A 21,477-nucleotide genomic window follows, 5' to 3' on the forward strand; every position below is an offset into this window, starting at 1 on the left:
GATCTGCTATTCTGCCTAACCCCTACACAGAGAGGATTTTCTGTGGTGGTAAAAGCATCTGACTTAGGGTCAGGGGTTCCAGTTCTAGTACTGGAAATTTACGAAAGGCTTAGGGCCTTATTTAGGGTTTATCAGTGAAGTTTTAACTCTAAATGCTGGGTGTCCTGTGCCCTGACAATCCCACGGTTCTCTCACTCTATTTAGAGTCAGAGGAACAAGTTAGTTACTTTCGGTAGAGCCTCCGCTGGCTTTGGCAACAGTAACCCCTGATCCAGCGGTCTGTCCACCATAGTACCACTGGATCACAGTGATGGAAATCCAACGGAATTGAGAGTGGGCCAACAGTCAAAATGTTAAACGGCTCCCTCGCGGAGGAAAAAACTACCAACTTCCTCTTTATCTGAACAAAAAGGTTTATAGAGCAGGTGCTTTAAACATAGGGCCCCTTCAGTAAGCCTTCAATGCAGTGAAACGAGTCCCCATGGCCAAGCAGGCAGGTATCTATGAATACACCTGATGGTTCTCAGTTAGTGGGTGTCACTAGTCTCTGGTGTCACTGTGTCCCTGATTAAAGCCTGAAGCGATGCACTGCACCACTGGAAATATAATACAGTATTCTGCATTGATGGCCACAACCAGCATACAACACATGTAAACTTTGTTGCTAAAAAGTGCAATGTCCCAATTTAAAAAGAAGTGAAAGTTTCAGACAATTTCAAATTACTTTGACTCAGCAATGATAAATGTATTCGGGAGAAGCGAACTGGAAAAACTGAAATGATACAATAGGATGACAAGAAAGGTCAAAATGACCTTCCACAAACACCAGGTGCTTAGCAGTGTCTGAAATTCCCACCTCCTTTGCATAAAGTGCATCCACTTTCAACACCTCGGGGAAAGCATGGACTCTGGAGCAGACGGACTACTCTTTCCTGGGCCTGCTCAGCAGGAGAGGATGTGGTCCGTCGGCTAGACTGCCGACTTTGGTGATGGAAACCAGGATTCGATCCTCGGGGTCGCGTCCATATCCTGTGACTCACTAATATTACTGCAAATAATCTCTGTGACATGTACCCATTTCTCATATGTGAGGTTCTGTTTAGATCTAAACAGAACTTTTTATTTATGAATGTTGCATGAAAAATAAACACCTGGGCCCTGATTACGATATCGGGTGGACTTATGTCCGCCTGACATAGTAGCGGGCAAATCACGTAATCTCCCCGTGCCTGAGTAAAGTAAATACGGTGCTCGTGTAAAGCGCTCCAATATCCTCGGTCGAGTTCGCGCTTTATAAAAAAATCGGCAAAAAAAAAAAAAGAAATGAGGTTTCTTTTGTGAATGGGTTAAAAGCCATGCTGCGCATGTAGGCGCACCTGTAGGCGTCGACAGAGATACAGCTCGCTATCGATCTGTCCTTCCAAAAAGAAAGGGCCGACTACATTCCCAAGCTGTTCCCACAAAAGGAAATATAATTAGAGCGGGCTGCATCAGCGTTTATTTTTTATTCTGGCTGCGTTTTTTTTCTGATATTCATCATGGTCACGTCGTTCAAAACAATTTGCCTGAAATGGCAGTACCACTGAATCGATACGTGTGATCTAAATTTTTTGCTGCATAAACAGCGCTGCCCTATTAACAAATTTGAGTAGGAAAATGAAAAGGCACATTTGTCAGGTTTCACTCTGGGCTCTTGTGGCGACGGAGGTGAAATTGACAAATTAGGTTAATGCGTCCAGGTTTTTTTTTCTCTTGTCAATTCCGCGGTCAAGCCATTTTTCAGCGACATTTAACTTTTATAAGTGTATTTCACAGCTACAGTCCTTGCGGGTTTTACAGTACATTTAGTTCCCAAAACTTTTCAATCTAGTTTGTTTATTGTCGATGAAATGTGCAATGCTTTTCACGTTTAGAGATGGCTCAAAGCTTCATGAATTATAGTAATAAATTCGGTACCAGAGGAGACTAAGCAGTGAGACCTGCAACATTAAACATTTAATCCCTCATCAAAAGTATTGTTGTCACAGGATGGATGTAAGTTTTATATCCCTTTTTGTTGCACTGTTTAAGATCCTGTATGCAAGTAACACTGTAATTGGTAGCTTATATTTCCATATGCAATAACAGATACAATTGAGATGCTCGCACCTATTGTGGTAGGTATCACCTGTTACTGGTTTGAGCTGTCGGAGCAGGAAGCAGAGTTTTAGCTTGTTGGCCCTAATACCGACAGAAACCAACCACAAGCCATAGAAAATGGATACGTCCTTGAAACGAGCTGTCCACACTGAACTGTGAGGTACCGTTCCACCAGCACATGATCAAGCAACCTCAGATGTGCTCAGGGACAGCTTAAGGATTTTGGGGCCCTGGTCCAAAAGTATTTTGGGGGCCCCTATTCAAAACAGCTTTGAATTTCTGATCCAATCTCAGCTGTTTCATGTCATTTTTGGCCTGGTCAATAATAGTGCATAGGCACACTTAACCAACTTCTAAAAGGGTTTACATCTAATATACAGGGATAGTGATGTGTGTATTAAATATTGTAACACAGCAACAGCTCACTAATATTACTGCAAATAATCTCTGTGACATGTACCCATTTCTCATATGTGAGGTTCCGTTTAGATCTAAAAAGAACTTTTTATTTATGAATGGTGCATGAAAAATAAACACCTAGGCCCTGATTACGATATCGGGTGGACTTGTGTCCGCCTGACATAGTATCGGTCTGGAACCGCCCAACCAAAGGTCAGCGGGTCCGACTGCCTGATTTGGATGCGTCAGAAACATTCATTCTACAATGGAAGCTTGTGCGGCGGACAGAATAGGCCCGCAGCATAAACTTCCATTGTAGAATGGACGTTTGAAAAGATCCCTGCATCGTGTGGCTGGCACCTCATGATGCCTGCCACACGGTGCAGGGATGTTTCCCTCCTGGTCCCACAGTAGAGGGCCAGGAGGGAAGGGGGCCCTGCTAGGGGCCCCGAAGACACTTTCCAACAGCCTTTTCATGTCAGAAAGGCTGACATGAGAAGGCTGTCTGAAAGTGCCATCAAAATCTCGATGGCGGAGCTGAGCCTGGCTCTATTGTCATTAGGGGATTATGGTGGGTTCCAATACACCGACGGGCTCCTTTAGCCCGTCGGAAGCGCTGCGGACGTTCCCTCCTCCCTCCGCCCGTTGCCTCCGCCCGTACATCATAATGCAGTGAGCGGATCGCAGGGGCTGATATTGGTGGGTCCGACACCGATGATAATCAGCCCTAAAATGTCTGTAATAGACTAACACATCAGCAACATTCAAATAAATGAAAGGAAAGCAGCATTTAAAGCAATCTGTTTAAGAATGTATTGTGTTTATGTGTTTATTCAAAGCAGAACCTCTACAGGTTGGACACTGTAGTCCAGGATTTAACAACATGTTGAAAATGTGCAGGGAAATGTAAATAAACACATGATGAAATGAGGATTAGATGGTGGGATTGCTTCACGGTGCTGTCTTGCTGGTTCATGTTTTCTTTTGGAATATTGAAAGCTGTGGCGCCCGCTCTACAAGCCCCGAAACGAGAGGCTGAGTGTCTGCTTTTGAACTCAGATTCAATGGAAATATTCATATATATATATATATGTGTGTGTGTAAACTAAAATGCATCATCTAATATGAGCTCTTCGCTAAGCATAGTCAGACACATTTCAGCAGGTTCTATGAATTCTTTATTCAGTTGTGCCAAAGAAATCTCACTTGCCAATCGAAGTCCGAAAGTGTTTATTAAATCACGGAAAAAGAATGATCTGCGAATCACACAATGAACCGGCCATGCGCTCCCCTACCATGGCTGAATAAAACAATCTTGTTGAGCAATGGCAAAGCACACTCTAGTACTCACAACTTTGAATAGGGTCAAGTGGTTCATTCTTAAAAAATACCAGCAGGTATCTAGGCTGAGCACATGAGAACAAGTGAAACAACCTTTAAATATTAATGAGAATATGAAAACATTTCGGCTGAGCAAGCTAGTGTTTGGTTTCTGGCCTGATGAGCTTAGAGGTGAGAACAACTGAACTTCTGAGACGGGCGCGTCTTGTGGCAATATTAATATGAGCAAGAAATAATAGAGCTGAAGCAAGTTACAAGAATTTCTGTTCCAGAGGGACACTTGTTATAGTTTAGACTTAGCAGATTACATTTTAAACATTGCAATATAGCATAGGACCATAAGTTTATTAGTTAGTACAAGTTACTTACATTGGAAAAATAATAGTATACCAAAAACAATATATTGACAAACAAAAAACTGACATAGGTGTTTCAAACCAATAAGTGAAAATCCACAAACGCATAAAGTCTCAGGAGCAACAGTGCTCTCCTATTAATAGTCTGGGTTCATAAACCCTGGCACTTTGTGGCTGGGCAGTTAGTCAGTGGGAATTCCACATTGTCTGATACCTATCACGTACGTTCCCAAAACTGAAATTTCTTTTCGCATTGATAGCAAAAGCCGGATGAAATGTGGTGAGGCAGGCACCAGCTTGTTGAGAGCCTGAATGGGCATGTTTCTGATCGGCAGGGTCCTGTATGTTGGACACTGCTTGACCTGTTTGGCATAGTTAGCATTATTGTCCAACATACTGCTGTTGTCTGGTGATGCCAGTTGCTTCTGAGATTGCTTTAAATATGATGGGTGCATGCTAATTTTGAAAACAGTGGACTCTCTGACTTTAGATTTAGCGCATCTAAAATGTTTTACTGAATTTGCTTGTATTTTATTTCTCTTCTGCAGTTGATTGTCTAGATCCAACATGTTCCAATCATGGTGTCTGCGTGAACGGAGAATGCCTCTGCAGTCCAGGCTGGGGAGGACAAAACTGTGAACTTCCAAGAGCACAATGCCCAGAGCAGTGCAGTGGGCACGGAACATTCCTTGCCGACACAGGATTGTGTAGTTGTGACCCAAACTGGATGGGTCCCGACTGCTCCGTTGGTAAGAGTCCAGAATAATATACAAGCAGAACCTTGCAAAACAATCACATTTAAGAGTGGTTCTTCATTGTAATCTCTTACAATTCTGAGAGCGTCTCATAGGAAGTATCTAGGCTGTTCAACATCATACGGTGTTTCCTTGATAACTGTTCTTCATTGGCCTGTGAGGATACCACTAATTGCTCAGAGACGAATGTGTCTTAAAGGCCAGCAAAAGTGCAGTAAAGTCATTCTTATGCCAAGTGCATGTGGCATGTTACTGACACTGTTCACTAAACAAGTGACACTTCACTTGATGCATGGCCACACAGCTAAAAATACAAATCAACTCCTAATCATAAATTGGCTTATGTTATACATTTATAAGATGCACACCTGTACATTTTTGTTATTTGTTCAGTTACACAAGTTTAGCTTTATAGTTTGCATCAATTTAAACAAGCGAAAAGCAAAAACATATACTACAATAACAACATCCAATTTCTCTCAAAGGATGATGAACAAACTTTTTTTGTAGTATTCTTTAAAACACCAATTTCATGAACATTCTGATGATAAAGATGCCCAATGCATTTCGGGATGGATATCCCTTCTTCAGGGCCCTCTATGAATGCAAAAAAATGAAACTGCTTATCAGAATACGTTCTAGGCTATACAAGGAGGAACACCTCTATTCTGTGATGTTAATCCAACAAAAAGGCACAAAGAGATGCAGGTTTACCTGTAAAAAATCATGCTGAATATCCCCTAGACTCAACCAAAGTTAGTGCTGAAACAACCTAGAACGAGGTTCTCTGAATGTACCGAGAAAAACATGCAAATTATGAATCAGTGCACATAAATACGTGAACCCAGGTCGCCACATCAAACACTGTGAGGTGTGAAACTGTGTATGCAAACACTCACTAAATGTCAAAAATAACTCACTTCTGACGATAAGAAAGAATGCTCTTGTGAATGCATACACACGAACGTAATCTGCAACAAGCAAAAGACGAAAGGTGTGTTAGTGACCACTTCAATCAATGCCCTTAATTCATTCTGAATGTGTTGATGATAAAATGACGATACCTCAAGCAGGTTCATTGACACTAAATCTAAGAAAGAAACTGACACCACTGCTGTTGAACAACTGGTGTGTGCACACAAGTGCATATCCATACACAAACTCTAAGAAAAATAACAAGCAACAAGTGTGTGATTCACCACTTCAATATCATGCCCTAAATGTATCACAGAATCCTGATGGCAAAGTCACGATACCTCAAACCAATCAGTGCTCAGGCGATGACAAGTCGAATCTCAATGCGATGTCTCTGACAACTGGCCACACTATGGAAACAAAAAATACTCTGTATAAGTATTCCAACACCTTCTCACAGCTGGAAGAATTTCACGTAGGTTATGCCCACACTGTAACATACCAATTTGTCGAAGTGCAACAATGACGAGAATAACCACCATCCACTAATGGACCCAAAATGAAGACGCGCCAGTGAATGCACCAGCGTCATGTATACTAACTCTCGTACACGTTGAAGCGTAACCGCCATATTGTAATATGTTTAGAAAGTCATGGCTAAAGACAAGCACTCTACGGTGAACTCCCCTGCATTGGAGGCTCCATCGTGTAGTCAGGCAGAGGGCAAATGTCATAGAGTCAGACGAACAAGTAAACAATTGTATGAAGGCACCAAGACACATACTTGTAGTCGCCATGTTGAATGAGTGTGACCAAAAGATGAATAGCACTCCCACCACCTTTGTGCATTTTAGTGGAATGCTGCGCTGACAATGAATGCACCAGCGTCATGTATACTAACTCACATACACATTGGAGCATCACCGCCATATTGTAATATGTTTAGAGAGTTGTGGCTAACGACAAGCACTCGATGGTGAACTCCCCCGGATTGGGGGCTCCATCGTATAGTCAGGTAGAAGGCAACAGTCATAGAGTCAGGCGAACAAGTAAACAATCGTGTGAAGGCACCAAGAAACACATTTGTGGTCGCCATGTTGAATAAGTGTAACCGAAAGATGAATAGCACTGCCACCACCTTTGTGCATTTTAATGGAATGCTGAGCTGACAAAAAACACAGATTACTCGTTAGATTACCACGTATTAGCAGAAGGTGCAATAAAGAAAATTAAGGGCAGCCCAAGTACCCATGCTTGAGCGAAGGAAATAGTGAGACAATTGAACAACACTTAGCTGTTCACCAAAGTGCCCGTGCCACCCTGATAAACACCATAAAATTGAATCTCATGTCTGCCAGTTGTGGAAAAAAAGACAAAAAAGTTTGGATTACTGCATAACACAGGATGCTATAAACAAGACATGTAGCGCAGAGATGAAACACTGTAAATGATCATGTTGCAAAATTAATTGACATGCATAACTTCGAAGTCATGCACTGTAATTGTCACAACAGAACCCGAGATTTATAAATCGCAGATCATGTCCTTTTTATCATTTAACCCGTGAGGTGTCATAGTATTAAATTTTTTTATCCACCAAATCTCACATTGGGATAAGAGTTTGGAGTTGTGTTTGTCTGCGCTAGTGTGTAATATCTCCAAAATTAAAACCGTAATTGAGCTATGTTGTGTTTGAGTTCCAACCAATGTGCAACTGGATTAGATTTAGTATTTCCCTTGCGAATCATACTCTTGTGTTCAGTTATTCTAATCTTGATTTTGCATTCAGTTTTGCCTATGGACATCAAGCCACAAGGGCATTTTATACAATGAATCAGAAAGGTCGAGTTACAGTCGCCTGAATGTCTTAATTTGATGGTTTTCCCTGTCTGTGGGTGGGTGACAGTATTCCCCTGAATAACGTTGTTGCAGTGGATACAGTTGTGACATTTTTGCGTGCCTGTTTCTAAAGTGCTGGGTGTACCTTTAGGTTGTGTTAACATTTCTTTCATATTGCGACTTCTTGTATACGCAAATAGAGGCTGGTCACTGAACAAGTTGTGGAAATCAGGCTCATGCTGTAATAGTTCCCATCGTTTCCTGATGATTCTTTTTTTTGCTGCAGATTCTGTGGAGTATTTAGACACAAATACCATCCAGTTCTGTGGTGTGTTGATTTTGGTTGTAAGCAAATCATGTCTCTTAGACGAGGAAATTCTTGTCTCAGCTTCAGTTAGTATGGGAAGGGGATAACCCCTTTGCTTGAAGTTATGTTTTTGGATCTCTATAGCTGTTTGTACAGCTTCATGTGCCAACGCTAATATTTTAATCCTCAACATTTGAGAATATGGTAAATTTCTAATGAGACTAGCAGGGTGAAAACTTGAGAATAATAACTAATTATTCCTGTCTGTTTCCTTCTTAAAGATCGTGGTATGTAAGTTTGCATTGGATTTTGTGATCAATACATCCAGAAATGATAAACCCGTAGTACTGATAATGTGTGTGAACTGAATCCGTGCACGTTTCTGATTTAGCTCCTGAATCTTTAGCTATAATGCAATTCAAGTGTTACTCCAAATTAAGAAGATGCCATCAATGAAACGACGGTAAAACAGCAAATTGGAATTCCATTCTGGGTCTCTGAAAATGTGATGATGTTCAAATTTCGACATGAAGATGTTAGCATAAGATGTTGCCCCCGGAAAACCCATGGAGGTTCCGCTTACTTGCAAATAGAATTCATCTCTGTGTTGTAAGCAAAATTGTAAAATCTCCAAGATGAAAATGTTATTCACTTCTATTGTTGGTAATTGAAAGGTTAGCTGTTGATGATTGGCAAGTTGTCTCAATATTCGGTTTTCATGGATAGACAGGTTACTCCTGGTTTTAGTTTGTAAATTGAGTGTCGCAAAGTCCTTTTTAATCATGATGCCATTTTATGGGATATCTGAGCAGTGAAAGTACTGCGAGGTTTGAACTCCTTGTACAGGATATCATCTTGTGTAGATGAATTAAGGAGATTGTCTGAATCTTGTGACATGGGAACAATATTTGTGAAGAAATGTCGTAATCGTAAATTCCTCATGAATTTAAAAACTGCTATCTCAAGTTCCAAAGTGTTGGTGTCATACATGGGGACAAAAGACGTTCCTTTATTAAGTACTTTCCTCTGTTGCACTGTCAGTGTTGCAGATGAAAGATTTATAATTGACCAAACATCCTGTTCTTTTTCTTTGCCCTCTACGTGTTTTTTTGAGACACATTTGTCCGGTGGACGTCCTGACGCTTGTTCGCTCACTAAAAAAGAAGCAGAAGAGGAAGTTATGGCTTGTCTGCTCGCACTGGGGGCAATGTCAAGTTGTTGGGATGGCGCCTCGGCTGTCGACTTGCGCTCAATGGTGTTCTATTGTTCTCCATCTCCTGATCAGAAACTATGCTTTCCTGTGAAGATGTGACTGGCTTCTGAGTATTTCTTCTGCGGGCATAAACCTCAGCCCAAGTGTACATTTCGTTAAGCTTATAATCAATTGTATCGCGACGAAATGTTCTGAGTTTGCGTTCTTGTAATTCTTTGCCATAGATGTCCAGTTTCGTGTTCAGATCATCCAATGTTTTTTCCCAAAATTCCGTTTCACATCTAGATGTCAAGTCATATTTAATCATCTCTGCTTCCTCCTCTAGTTCTCGATGTGTCAGTGAAAGTTCTTCTATTAGCAACAACATTACGTCCAATGAACATCTGTTCAGAATGGCTTGCCATTTTTCCATGAATAGCTTATTGAATTGAAACCTGTATAACAGTGGTTTTATTGGTAGTCTCAGACCTCGTGGGATTCTTAGTACCTTGTGATATTGAATAAATGTGGAGGCATGAAGTCGTCGACTCAAAGCCCTTCTAGAAACGAATTCTAATTGTTTGAGTTGTTGTGTTATAGAACCTCCTTGTATGTTGAATGCTGTAGTTTCATGAATTAATGCATAGATGTCACTAGCTTGTGCTGTTGTGTAAGTTCTGATGTCTGCTCTATTGTCTGTGATGTTGGATATAGCTTCAAAAGACATATTGTGAAGATGGGTGCTGCAACTGAGAAGTGGCAATTATAGTAATAACATGAATGTTATGCATGTTCTCAGTTTCATATAAGTTTAGGTGTGCGCAACACGATTCACGTTGTTACTGACACTATCACAACTCTTCCAGATTTCCAAATGTATGGGACCTCTAGAGAACACTTCGGATTTTCCTGTTGACCTCTCGCCCTGTTCCTCAGTGTGTTAGCTTCAAGTCATGAGCATCTCTTCTATTGATCACCAGTTGAAGTGTATATTAGTTTACATTAGCAGTGACAAAAAGTGTTCTTAGCAGTTCCTTGTTATCCTAGAGAACATACTAGAAGTTGATGAATTCACTGTAAATTCCAAAGGGCATGTGTGTACTCCAGTGACCAGAAACCACCAACATTAGCTGTTACCAGCAGGGCTAGAAGTTGAAGGAAATAATCAGGTTTTTTGGAGATTCGTGCTGTACACGCCTCCTAATATTTCCGGCCATAAGGTGAATGGAACCAAACACTTACCAGTAAGAAAATTCAGATTGAAACAGAAATCAAATAGGCCATGTTTAAATCAAAATTTGCTATAGCGAAAATCCACCATGAGTGGCAAAGAGAAATGTGCAAACCAGCTTATAGATAAAATGATGGGGAAAAAACGAACTCGAAATTCAAATGTTTTGAGCATGATGTTGCTTACAGTGAAAGTCCCATCTAGTCCCAAAATGTGAAATCATAAACAGCTACGCACAATACATTGTAAGGGATAATGCAATAACTAAAATACAGCATAACCAATCTGGAAAACTTTAAATACAAAGAAACAGTACTACAAATTAAACTCTTTGTCTGATCATGTATGGGTGGCTTCAGGGCATGCATGGGCTCCTTGGCCACAAAGGTGGTGGTTGAGGTCATTTGCCTCTAGTGTCCGTCCTACTGTGGGTTTGCAAGCCTGATGAAATACACACTTTCTGCACATGACTCTTAGGTTAGCAAGGATGAGCAGTCAAAGGCTTCTCAGAGAGGTAGTTTTGGGGATATAGACTCAGATAGTCAAACAACTGGCTCAATAATTCTTTGTTCAGTCCACTGCTTAGCTTTCAATAAAATGTAAAGTATTTTAACCACACCAAAACAAGATACTAGACATAAGAAATGCAAATCACCTCAATGTAATGTGGGTGCTATGGTTGTTATCTACATATAAACCCATAGACTAGAATAAAGTGCATGTGCAGGCTCACTATGAGTGCAGATGAGCAGGTTCCCTAGTTTATTTGACCTGTAGGTCAGTCTGTATTTCCTTTATTAGACAGTGCTCTTTAAGCGGGGTTATTGTGAAAGCATGTCTCCCTATAAACTTCTAGCAAAGTTCACAGTCAAGGTTCAGTTCAAGCGATGGTCTTACCCTAAATATCCAGTGCTGGTTAGGCTTGAGTGTGAGTATATGGGCCACTGCAGCATTGTTGAGCAGATGCACTTGTGACTGCTCCCATTTTTATTCTTCATGGTAGCCAGGTTGACTTCCATCTTCTAGCCCATATTTTATGCCCCTAGACATGGTGCACAGAATATAGGGTAGCACAAGTCTGTTGGCCTTCTCAGGTGGCCGTTGCTGGAGGTTGTCTGATGGGGGTCGGTAAGCAAGTTTAGCTCACATTCTTAAGCATAGAAACACTTGGATAGGCAAAGACTTTGGGCAGACTCAGGTCTTCTCCTGTTACTTTTACCAAACAACCCACTCTTCGGTGCTGCCCCTCTTCCTAGCCCAACAACTGGGCTTATCCTTTCGTGTGCCACCAGCTCCTTGTTGGTTCAGACACACTTCTCTCCATTCTCAGCAGGTCAGACAGGCTCCCAGCTCACAGGTAGACCAACAGCGTTTCTAGATGCACAGACTTCAGGTGATGTCCTGTCATTTCTGGGAGTGTGGTTGTCCAGCAGACACCAGCCCTGGATCCTTGCAGTTCTTTGAGTACTCAGCAAACCAAGTGGGGTAGTTTCAGTCCAGCTTTTATACACACTTCCCAGACAGGGGACATTCATCCCATTGTCAATGTCCAGAAACTGATTTTGGTGTTTTTGTTTTCAGAGTTTTTATTCACTCTGCAGTGCAGACACCATCTTTGTTACATTTTATGGCCCTCACAAAGGGTAGTGATGATGCTGGATCCAGGCAGGAGTACACAAATCTTGACCGCAATGATGTGTGAGACCTATGGTACCTAGCTGTCATTAGCCTTCCTGAAGTGGCTTCGGGGAGAGACAGAAGAGGCTGGGCTTCCGAGAAGCTTCGCTCCATCTGAAAATAAAATCTGTTGACTCAACCACCATTTCCTCAATTGTCAGTGCTCAGGAATCCTTTGCTACAAGAAGATCACCATAGAACTTCTAAAGGCAGCCTTCTCTCATGCTCCCACTCTTCATTGTCTAGTCTTAAACCTGCCTGCTCAAGAATCCCAGCAATGCATTTCCACTCTCTGGGAGGCAGTACTACAGCCTCCATCTTGTGTTATGTGAAACCAGAGGCAATCCAAAATGGATCCCGTCGGTTTTAAAAGTCTTACACTCATCTCTAAATAGAACCCTGCTACAAACACTTGACAATAGATTTCAGCACGAGGGTCTAGGTGTCTCATTGTAGTGGTTCTTTATTGAGTGGGGTCTGTAGGCACCATACACCTTCTGAATCATGGAAAAATATATGCTCAGTGCTGGAATTATATACATAGTATGCTGACACCACGTCTTAATGTCAACAGGAGAGATGCATTGACAGTAGTCTTATGTCAGCTGGTGGGCAAGCTTGGTGGACCTCTCTATATCTCAGAGCCAGGCTCTGGACCTCATAGCCCAAGGAAAGGTCTAGGCCTCAGCATGCACACTGAATTAGTGTGAGCTTGGCCACAAAAAGTTGGATTACCAGCTATCAAATGCAGTTGGGTCACTCAGGGCATGGGTATGACCCCATTTATCATGTAGGGGATATTCCCATCCCAACACCCATAAAAATTGTTAAATCCTGAAGGTGACTGTTCCTCCGCAGAGAACGATAAACTGCTATATGAAGATCTCAAAAAACTCTAACTAAGAATGCCATCTGTGAAGAAATAAATGATGAACCAGAGATGAGTGTCATTGTGACACACTAGCCTCAGGTACAACACTATTTACATATTTCCTGGTCAATGAGCTAATGTAAAAGTGGTGGAAGTGATTTACAGATAAAGAATTGACTTCTGGATATAGAAATGGTGATTGTGTCCTAGAATTGTGTTTCCTGAGAGAAATTTAGTGCATTTTAATGAACTTGTGCAATCCAAAATACCTACATGGTCTGAGGGGTCATTTCTAATGCAAAAACCGCCATTAATTTGGAGTTTCTATCAAGAGATATCTGGTAAGTTGAGGAGATCACAACAAATCTCCTACTATTCTTCCATGTCATGCTCCACCCCTTAACAGATCCAAGCCTTGAATATCATTAATCAAGGAAATGAAAGCATGCCTGCAGGCAGTCGAGGTGGGGTGTGGCAGCAGCATCACACTGTGGAAGCATTGTAATTGCTAATAAATGTGTATTACATTGTTATCACTGAACACACAGATCAGGCCATAATGTAAGCTTGGAGAGCTCATGTTTAACTGCCAACAGAAGGAAGCAGCCTCCAGTCAATCTCTTCATCATTGCCCTAGTTTAGATTCATGTGCTGGGTTAAGTTAATTCAATATATGAATGCATAATACCTTATTAATGTTTAGCTTCATCGCCTTCATTTTATGAATATGTGTAATTTTCTTTGTTTGGATGTGTTTTTTTTTCTGATCAAGTTTCATTAATACTTCCTTGACAGCGAGTTCACATTGTTGACCCCCCACCCCCAATGTCCTTCACCTGGCCAGCATTAATGAATGTGGTTTTAGTCTCCTGATTTTATCATGAAGACAAGTATTATGCATTAACATTTTCTTATTTACTGACACTGCAGTAATGTAATATTAAGTTGGAAATAGAGTACAAGGATTCAAATAAATCTATTAGAATTGAGAGTTACTAAAGAACACATGCCCAGAACAACTTCACTAAAATAATGTTACCCTGGAGATACTTAATTTAACTCTGAATGCAGCAAGCCCCACTTATTTGCTGCTAATAGTGGAGTCAGGCCATGACCAATGTCTGGATGACCTTCCTAAGGATACAGAGTTTATCCCAATGAAACATGGCTAGGGATGCATTCTTCTGTGCCTAGGAAAATACAATTAAAAATACTCCGGTGGATTTATGGTAAACTTGCAAGATTATACAAAATGGGACATTTAACTCACCAAATTACAGACTTGCCTACAGCTAATGAATAAGTTAGTGGTATGCAAATAGGCAGAAAAAGGTAATGAGATCTTATCAAATATCAGTTACATTATTGACATTAGGTAATGGAAAAGGCAGCTGTGAGAAATTGAGCTGTTTGTTAAAGAGGGGGGGATGACCTCTGTTCAAACAAGAGCCACATTCCCTGTAAGGGTGAACCACACAATGAACCTGTACTTATCCCTGTGGTAGCCTGGCGCAAAAGCAGTCAGGCTTCACTTAGAGGCAATGTGTAAAGTATTTATACAGCATACATACAGCACTAAAGTGAAAACACAGCACAAGAAAAATCCCACACCAATTTAGAAAAATAGACCAAAATGTAATAAATTATTTGACACCAAAACAACAAAAATCCAATCCGTAGAACCGGAGATATGCAAATTAAACAATTTAGGTGAAACTAGTGCCTAGAAGTGCCAAGTGCCAACTGTGGTCATCTGGTCACACAGGACTGTGACAAAGTCACAAGTTGAGGCCGACCACGATACAGCACGGGCCAGATACAGCGACCAAGTTAGGTCCGCTGAACAAAAGTACCTTAAATCCTGGCTGAGGAGTGTTGCGAGATACCACAGCGTGGATGTGTCATGCAGCAGTGGCTCTGAAGAGCAGCGGGCCCTCAATGCAAGAACCTGTGTCATCATCAAGGATGCCGTCAGTGAGGGGCTTGCGATGTAATTCCTGCGTCACAGATGCATCGCGCACCAGCAGTTCCAAAGAAGTTGATGTTCTTGTGATACTGAGTCCTGCTTTGTTGTCCAGGTTTTTATGAACAAGCAAGGCTTGGATCCCTGACTGTTTGGACTGGACCGCTACAATAGTGGGAAACAAACAGAGTGTTCAGACAGACTGCTTCTACCAATCTAATGAATAATTAAGACCTAAGGCCAAACGTTCTAAAGTCTATGTGATTTATTTCACTTGACTTGTACCTTTTTAAGACAAGATCTCATTGTCGACAGGCTTGCGATGGAGACTGCGGGCTGCGATGAAAAGTTCTGAGTGGGAGATGCGCTGTGTAGCGGCAGTTCTGAAGCAGAGCTATGAGGAGATGCCTCACTCTGTATCGGTTCTGCCCACAGGAAACAATAGCTGGGCTCGGCTCGGCTGGAGAGCCCCTTCACGACCACTTCCAATTGCCTGACTCGGCTAGCTCCACATGGGGGTGCTGGGTTCATGGTAGTTAGAGCCTGTTCTGTCCCAGAGGCTTCTGATCGGGAGTCCTGACAACTGGCCCTTGGAGTCATTCTAGTGGTCCTAGGTTCAAGATGCAGACCCAGTCCTTCACTGAGGCAGCAGGGCGACAGAGTAACAGTCCTTCTGGCAGAGCAACACACAGTCTTGAGTTTTCCACATGTTCAGAGCTGTACTGAAGAGTGGGTCTGAGGGTCCCCTTTTTTGGTCGAGCATTCAAAACCTCTTGTATATACTTCAGTATATACCTATATGTGTCTGTACTTTGTGGGCTCTGGAGATCAGCCCTAGGACTTGTCTGCTTCTGCTTAAGGACTTTTCTTTCTGTTCAACTGCTTCTATTTAACTGTCTTGATAGAAAACGATGAGTAGAGGTCAGTAAAATACCAGAATTGCTTCCTGCTGAGGGACATTTTATTTTTATTTTTCTGGCAACTGCCTCTAAGTGTTGACATGATGGGGTGTGATCCTGTTAAGGAAAAAGGGGCCAGGATCAGTAAACAATCAATGTACAAAAGAGAAGAACCCCCATAACATAGATTTGTTAAGAAATGACCAAGGCAGCATTACTGTTTTGCTCCTGCTCCTACAAGCCTACTTTGCTTGTATTTCGAAATGTTTTTGTCAGATATCCTCACAGGGCTCTAAATACACTTCAAGCTTATTCTGCATACATAATAAATTAATCAAAACATTCAACATGACTTTGTTACGCAAACACGTTTTGACCTTCTATATGGACCTGATAATTAATTGGTGAAAGTCTTCCCCAGGGCTTACCGAGCTTACGTGGAGGACACTAAATATAAAATAAAACAAAAATCATGAAATGTGTGTCACATTTTGAAAATAGGAAAACCTCTTATGTGCATCTCAGTATTCGATCTTGTAGCCCTAAAAGTTAACATGCTGTATGTTATGGGAGCATAGAGGCAGAGGCTCAACATCTATCTCCCCCTTGGAATGTTGTGTTCAAAGTTCTCTCATGGGTGGGTGGGTCGCTCTGCCTCTGAGGAATGCCTTGTAGAGAGTTGAAAAAGGAACATGTGGGCACATCATTAATTTGTGGCCTTTGTTCCAATGTAGCAGCTAAAGATATGTGGGGTCAAGTGTGTCTTACTATTTGGCAAGGTAGCTTTTCTTTTTTATTATTACGTGTAAAGGGACAGAGTTCTGGTATAATGAATGTATTTGGCGTGTTGCAGTCTTTACAATGATATAGTGCACAGTATTTAATACTAGTTGGGGCAAAGGGTAATGGCACTCTTAAGTAGGGTGAGGTTTTTACTGTCCTACCTCTCTTAGTGAACCATAGCGGTCACTCTGCTGTCTCATGTTTGTGGCGCTTTCATTTTGGCTTCTGTGTGCGAGCAAACAAACATATGGAGAGAATGGCAACACATTGCTGCCCTTGTAGAGAGAGTGCATGGGTGGACTGGCATTTTGGGTTTCTATATATATAGGACGTCTATCTTCATGGCGGCATTGCTAGAACACTGCTGGTTGTCATGCGAAAAAGGTAATGAAATTCTTACCACATTTGGACTCCTCACAGTCTGTAGTGTACCACGGCTGTGAGGGTTACATGGGAAACGTAGTTCTTCATGTCCATAGCTACTCCTAGCATTTTAGAAATGTGTGGTATCTATTTTAATGAAAAAGCTTTACCTCTCTGACACTTATTAAAGTTTTTGGTATTTGTTTTTAAAAATATATATCAGTGTACGGAGAAGTGTACAGAGAAGCGACTTCTGGTGCATGGTGGGTTTTGTAGTTGTTTGGACGACATGTTTGCACATATTTCATTTGAGCATTTTAACTTGAGTGTTTTTTGGGGGGGACATTGTAGAACAACATGGAGCAACATCAGCAAAGCAACACATATAGCAATGACAATTATGCACCAACAAATTTCACACAATAAATGTTGCATTACATTTATTACTTTCAATCAATCAATCAATGACACTTGTAGAGCGCGCTACATACCCGTAGGGTCTCAAGGCGCTGGGGGGGGGGGGGGGGTGCCGCTATTGCTCGAACAGCCAGGTCTTCAGCTTCTTCCTGAAGGAGAGGTGGTCTTGGGTCAGGCGCAGGTCGGGGGGGAGGGAGTTCCAGGTCTTGGCGGCCAGGTAGGAGAAGGACCTTCCTCCTGTAGTTGCTCTTCGGATGCGGGGGACGGCGGCGAGGGCGTGGTTGGCTGAGCGGAGGTGGCGTTTGGGAGCGTAGAAGTTGACTCGGCTGTTGAGGTAACTCGGGCCTCGGTCGTGTAGAGCTTTGTGTGCGTGGGTGAGGAGGCGGAAGGTGATTCTTTTGTTGACGGGGAGCCAGTGAAGGTCTCTCAGAGGTCCGGAGATGTGGCTGGTTCGTGGGATGTCGAGGATGAGTCTGGCTGAGGCGTTCTGGATCCGCTGGAGTCTCTTCTGGAGCTTGGCGGTGGTACCGGCGTAGAGGGCGTTGCCGTAGTCCAGACGGCTGGTGACGAGGGCCTGGGTGACGGTCTTCCTGGTCTCGGTGGGGATCCACCAGAAGATCTTCCGTAGCATGTGTAGGATGTTGAAGCACGTCGAGGAGACTTTGTTAACTTGCCTGGTCATGGAGAGGGAGGAGTCCAGGACGAAGCCCAGGTTGCGTGCGTGGTCTGTCGGTTTGGGTGCGATGCCCAGGGCGGGAGGCCACCAGGAGTCGTCCCAGGCGGAGGGTGAGGAGCCCAGGATGAGGATCTCCGTCTTGTCCGAGTTCAGTTTCAGGCGGCTGATCGTCATCCACTCGGCTACCTCTTTCATCCCGTCGTGCAGGTTGGCTCTGGCGGCGGCGGGGTTGTTGGTCAGGGAGAGGATCAGCAGGGTGTCGTCGGCGTAGGAGATTATGCTGAGGTTGTGTTTGCGTACGATGGCCGCGAGGGGGCTCATGTAGACGTTGAAGAGGGTGGGACTCAGAGATGATCCTTGGGGGACGCCGCAGATGACTTCGGAGGCCTCTGACTTGTACGGTGGTAGGCGGACTCTCTGTGTTCTTCCGTCGAGGAAGGAGATGATCCATTCCAGCGCCTTGTCCTGGATTCCGACGTTGCTGAGGCGCTGTACTAGGGTGCGGTGGCAGACAGTGTCGAATGCCGCGGAGAGGTCCAGGAGGATGAGGGCCGCTGTTTCTCCATTGTCCATCAGGGCTCGGATGTCATCGGTGGCGGCGATGAGGGCGGTCTCGGTGCTGTGGTTGGCTCGGAAGCCGGACTGTGAGGGGTCGAGGGATCCGTTCGTCTCGAGGAAGGCGGCCATCTGCTTGTTGACGGTCTTCTCGATGACTTTGGCTGGAAACGGGAGAAGCGAGATGGGGCGGTAATTCTTGAGGTCGGTGGGGTCCGCTGTTGGTTTCTTGAGTAGAGCGCTGAGTTCGGCGTGCTTCCAGCTCTCCGGGAAGATGGTGGTGTCGAAGGATGTGTTGATGATGTCTCGCAGGTGGGGTGCGATGACAGCGTCGGCCTTGTTGAAGACGTGGTGAGGGCAAGGGTCGGTCGGTGATCCGGAGTGGATGGAGTTCATTGTGCGGATGGTGTCTTCGGTGCTGATCGGGGTCCAGGCGTGAAGGATGGTGGTGGGGGGTGGTTGTTCGGTCACGGTGTGCGTTGGTTGGTTGTTGAAGCTGCTGTGTATGTCCGTGATCTTGTTGTGGAAGTATGAAGCGAGGGAGTTGCAGAGGTCTTGCGATGGGGTGACGTCGTTGTTTCCTGCGCTGGGGTTGGAAAGTTCTTTCACGATGTTAAAGAGTTCCTTGCAGTTGTGTGCGTTGTTGTCCAACCGGTCCTTAAAAGCTGTTTTCTTGGCGGCGCGGATCAGCTGGTGGTGTTTCCGGGTGGCCAGTTTGTAGGAGGTCCTGTTGTCCGGTGTCGGTTCCCTTCTCCAGACTTTCTCGAGGGCTCGGCAGTTCTTCTTGGAGCTCTTGAGTTCGTCGGTGAACCATGGGGCCTTCTTGCTGCCGGGTCTGCTAGGCGGGGTCCTCAGAGGGGCGAGTTCGTCCGCGCAGTTGCTGATCCACTTCGTGAGGTTGTCGGCGGCCTGGCTGGGGTTCGCTGAGCTGGCAGGGGGGTGCTGACTCAGGGAGGTGGCGAGCTGGTCTGCTGTGATCTTGTTCCAGCTTCTGCGGGCGGCCTGTTGCTGGTGGTGGTGGGTCGTCGTTCTCTTGAAAGTGAAGTGGACGCAGCTGTGGTCCGTCCATTGAAGCTCTGTGGCGTGGCTGAACTCGATGTCTGTGCTGGAAGAGAAGACTGCGTCGAGTGTGTGTCCGGCGAGGTGGGTGGGGGTGGACACCAGTTGCTTGAGTCCAAGGTTGGCGAGGTTGTCGAGCAGGGTGGTGGTGTTGCGGTCGTTGTTGTTTTCCAGATGGAAGTTGAGGTCTCCCAGGAGGATGTAGTCAGCGGAGGGGAGGGCATGCGGGCTGACGAAGTCGGCGATGTCCTCGCTGACTACTTTACTTATGCTTATCACATTATGCGTGTGTCCCGTGGTGTTTACCCTATGATATTGGTTCCACTGAACTGCAGATGTGTTATTTTTAGGGGGGTGTTATATTTTTGTGTTTGTAAGAGCAGGCGCAAAACAGTAACAATGCCTTGGTCATTTCTTAATAAATCTATGGAATAAGTGGTCCTCCTCTTTTGTATATTGAACTTTATAAAAGTGCAATTTTCAAAATTGTAACTTACAGTCGGACTTTACCATTAAATAGGATTTTAATAGCAAATTCGCAGACAACAAACATGAAATTCTTTCCTTCTTTCAATTAAAAGTTAGCACTTATTATATGTAATAAGGCAATCCAACATTATCCTATGGGAGAGGTAGACCTCATAGTAGTGGAAAACAAATTTAAGATTTTTACACTACCAGGCAAGTGAAACTTAAAAGTACATGTCCAACCTTTTAATTGCAATGCACCCTGTCCCTTAGGGATGATTTATATGCAGAAAAAGGGGGAGTTTAAGACCTGGCAAGGGGGTTATATTGCCAAGTCAAATCGGTAGTTTAAAACTGCATTCGGGCTGCAATGGCAGGCCCAGGACATGTTTTAAAGGGCTACTCAAGTGGGTGGCACAATAAGTGATACAGGCCCACTAGTAACATTTAATTTACAGGTCCTGGGTATACGGTATGCCACTCTACAAGGGACTAAAGTAAATTAATATGCAAATCAGGGGTAAGCCAACTTTACCACGTTTAAGGGAGAGAGCACTTTAGCGCTAGTTAACAGCAGTAGAAGTCCTAGAGCCAAAAACACTGGATTCCAGCAAAAAGTGGAGAGTAAAGGCAAACCTCTGGGGGTGACCCTGCAGAGAGGGCCAAAGCCAGCAACTGCTATGCCAATTATGGCCATTGGCGAAAGGGGGACTTTGGTTGCGTTGCTTTCTAGGACTGAAATGAAAAATGCAGGAAATGGCATGATCATTCGGGCTACGGTGGGCCCTTGCTAGGGTGAGTAAGACTCTGAGAACCAGGGCATGAAGAGACTGAGTATGATCTTATGCTTCTGGTAGGTGTGTCGTTGACCCTTAGAAGATATGCTTACTGGTCAGACGTAGCAACGAGAAGCCTATTTTAGCTAGGAATGATGTATTGACGGGAATAGATTCAGATTGTTGTGAAGCTACTTGTTTTTGATGTCAGAAGGTTCTCTTGTTATGAGTGTGTTGAACGAGATTGTTGATTTAGGGTTCAAGAGGGTGGTGAAGGGTTCTGATGTTTTGAAGATGGTTATAAAGAAAACGGACAATTTAGAATACATGTATGCAAGATTGGGTTACATGATATACCAGACTGAAGCAAAGGAATTATGTAAATAATGTTGTAATCCTTTAATAGTATGTTCTATTTAAAGTACTGTGTCCAGCCGCGGCCCGTGGAGGGAGTTCCGTGGGGCGGAAAGGCGGGGCGGGTGAGGGGCAGGGTGGG

At 43.6% G+C, this 21,477-nt stretch overlaps 1 protein-coding gene across 6 annotated transcripts in view; it reads left to right on the forward strand.

Annotated features, from left to right (window-relative positions):
• Positions 1 to 21,477, forward strand: part of TENM2 (teneurin transmembrane protein 2) — a 2,740,530-nt gene that overhangs the window by 2,402,674 nt on the left and 316,379 nt on the right. For all 6 annotated transcript variants that reach the window (XM_085617838.1, XM_085617837.1, XM_085617839.1 and 3 more), the window contains one exon: positions 4,784 to 4,984. In XM_085617838.1, coding sequence (XP_085473964.1) covers positions 4,784 to 4,984 — 201 coding nt within the window. The remainder of the gene's footprint in view (positions 1 to 4,783; positions 4,985 to 21,477) is intronic.

Source organism: Triturus cristatus, chromosome 7 (assembly GCF_964204655.1).
Source record: "Triturus cristatus chromosome 7, aTriCri1.1, whole genome shotgun sequence".
Lineage (NCBI taxonomy): Eukaryota > Metazoa > Chordata > Amphibia > Caudata > Salamandridae > Triturus > Triturus cristatus.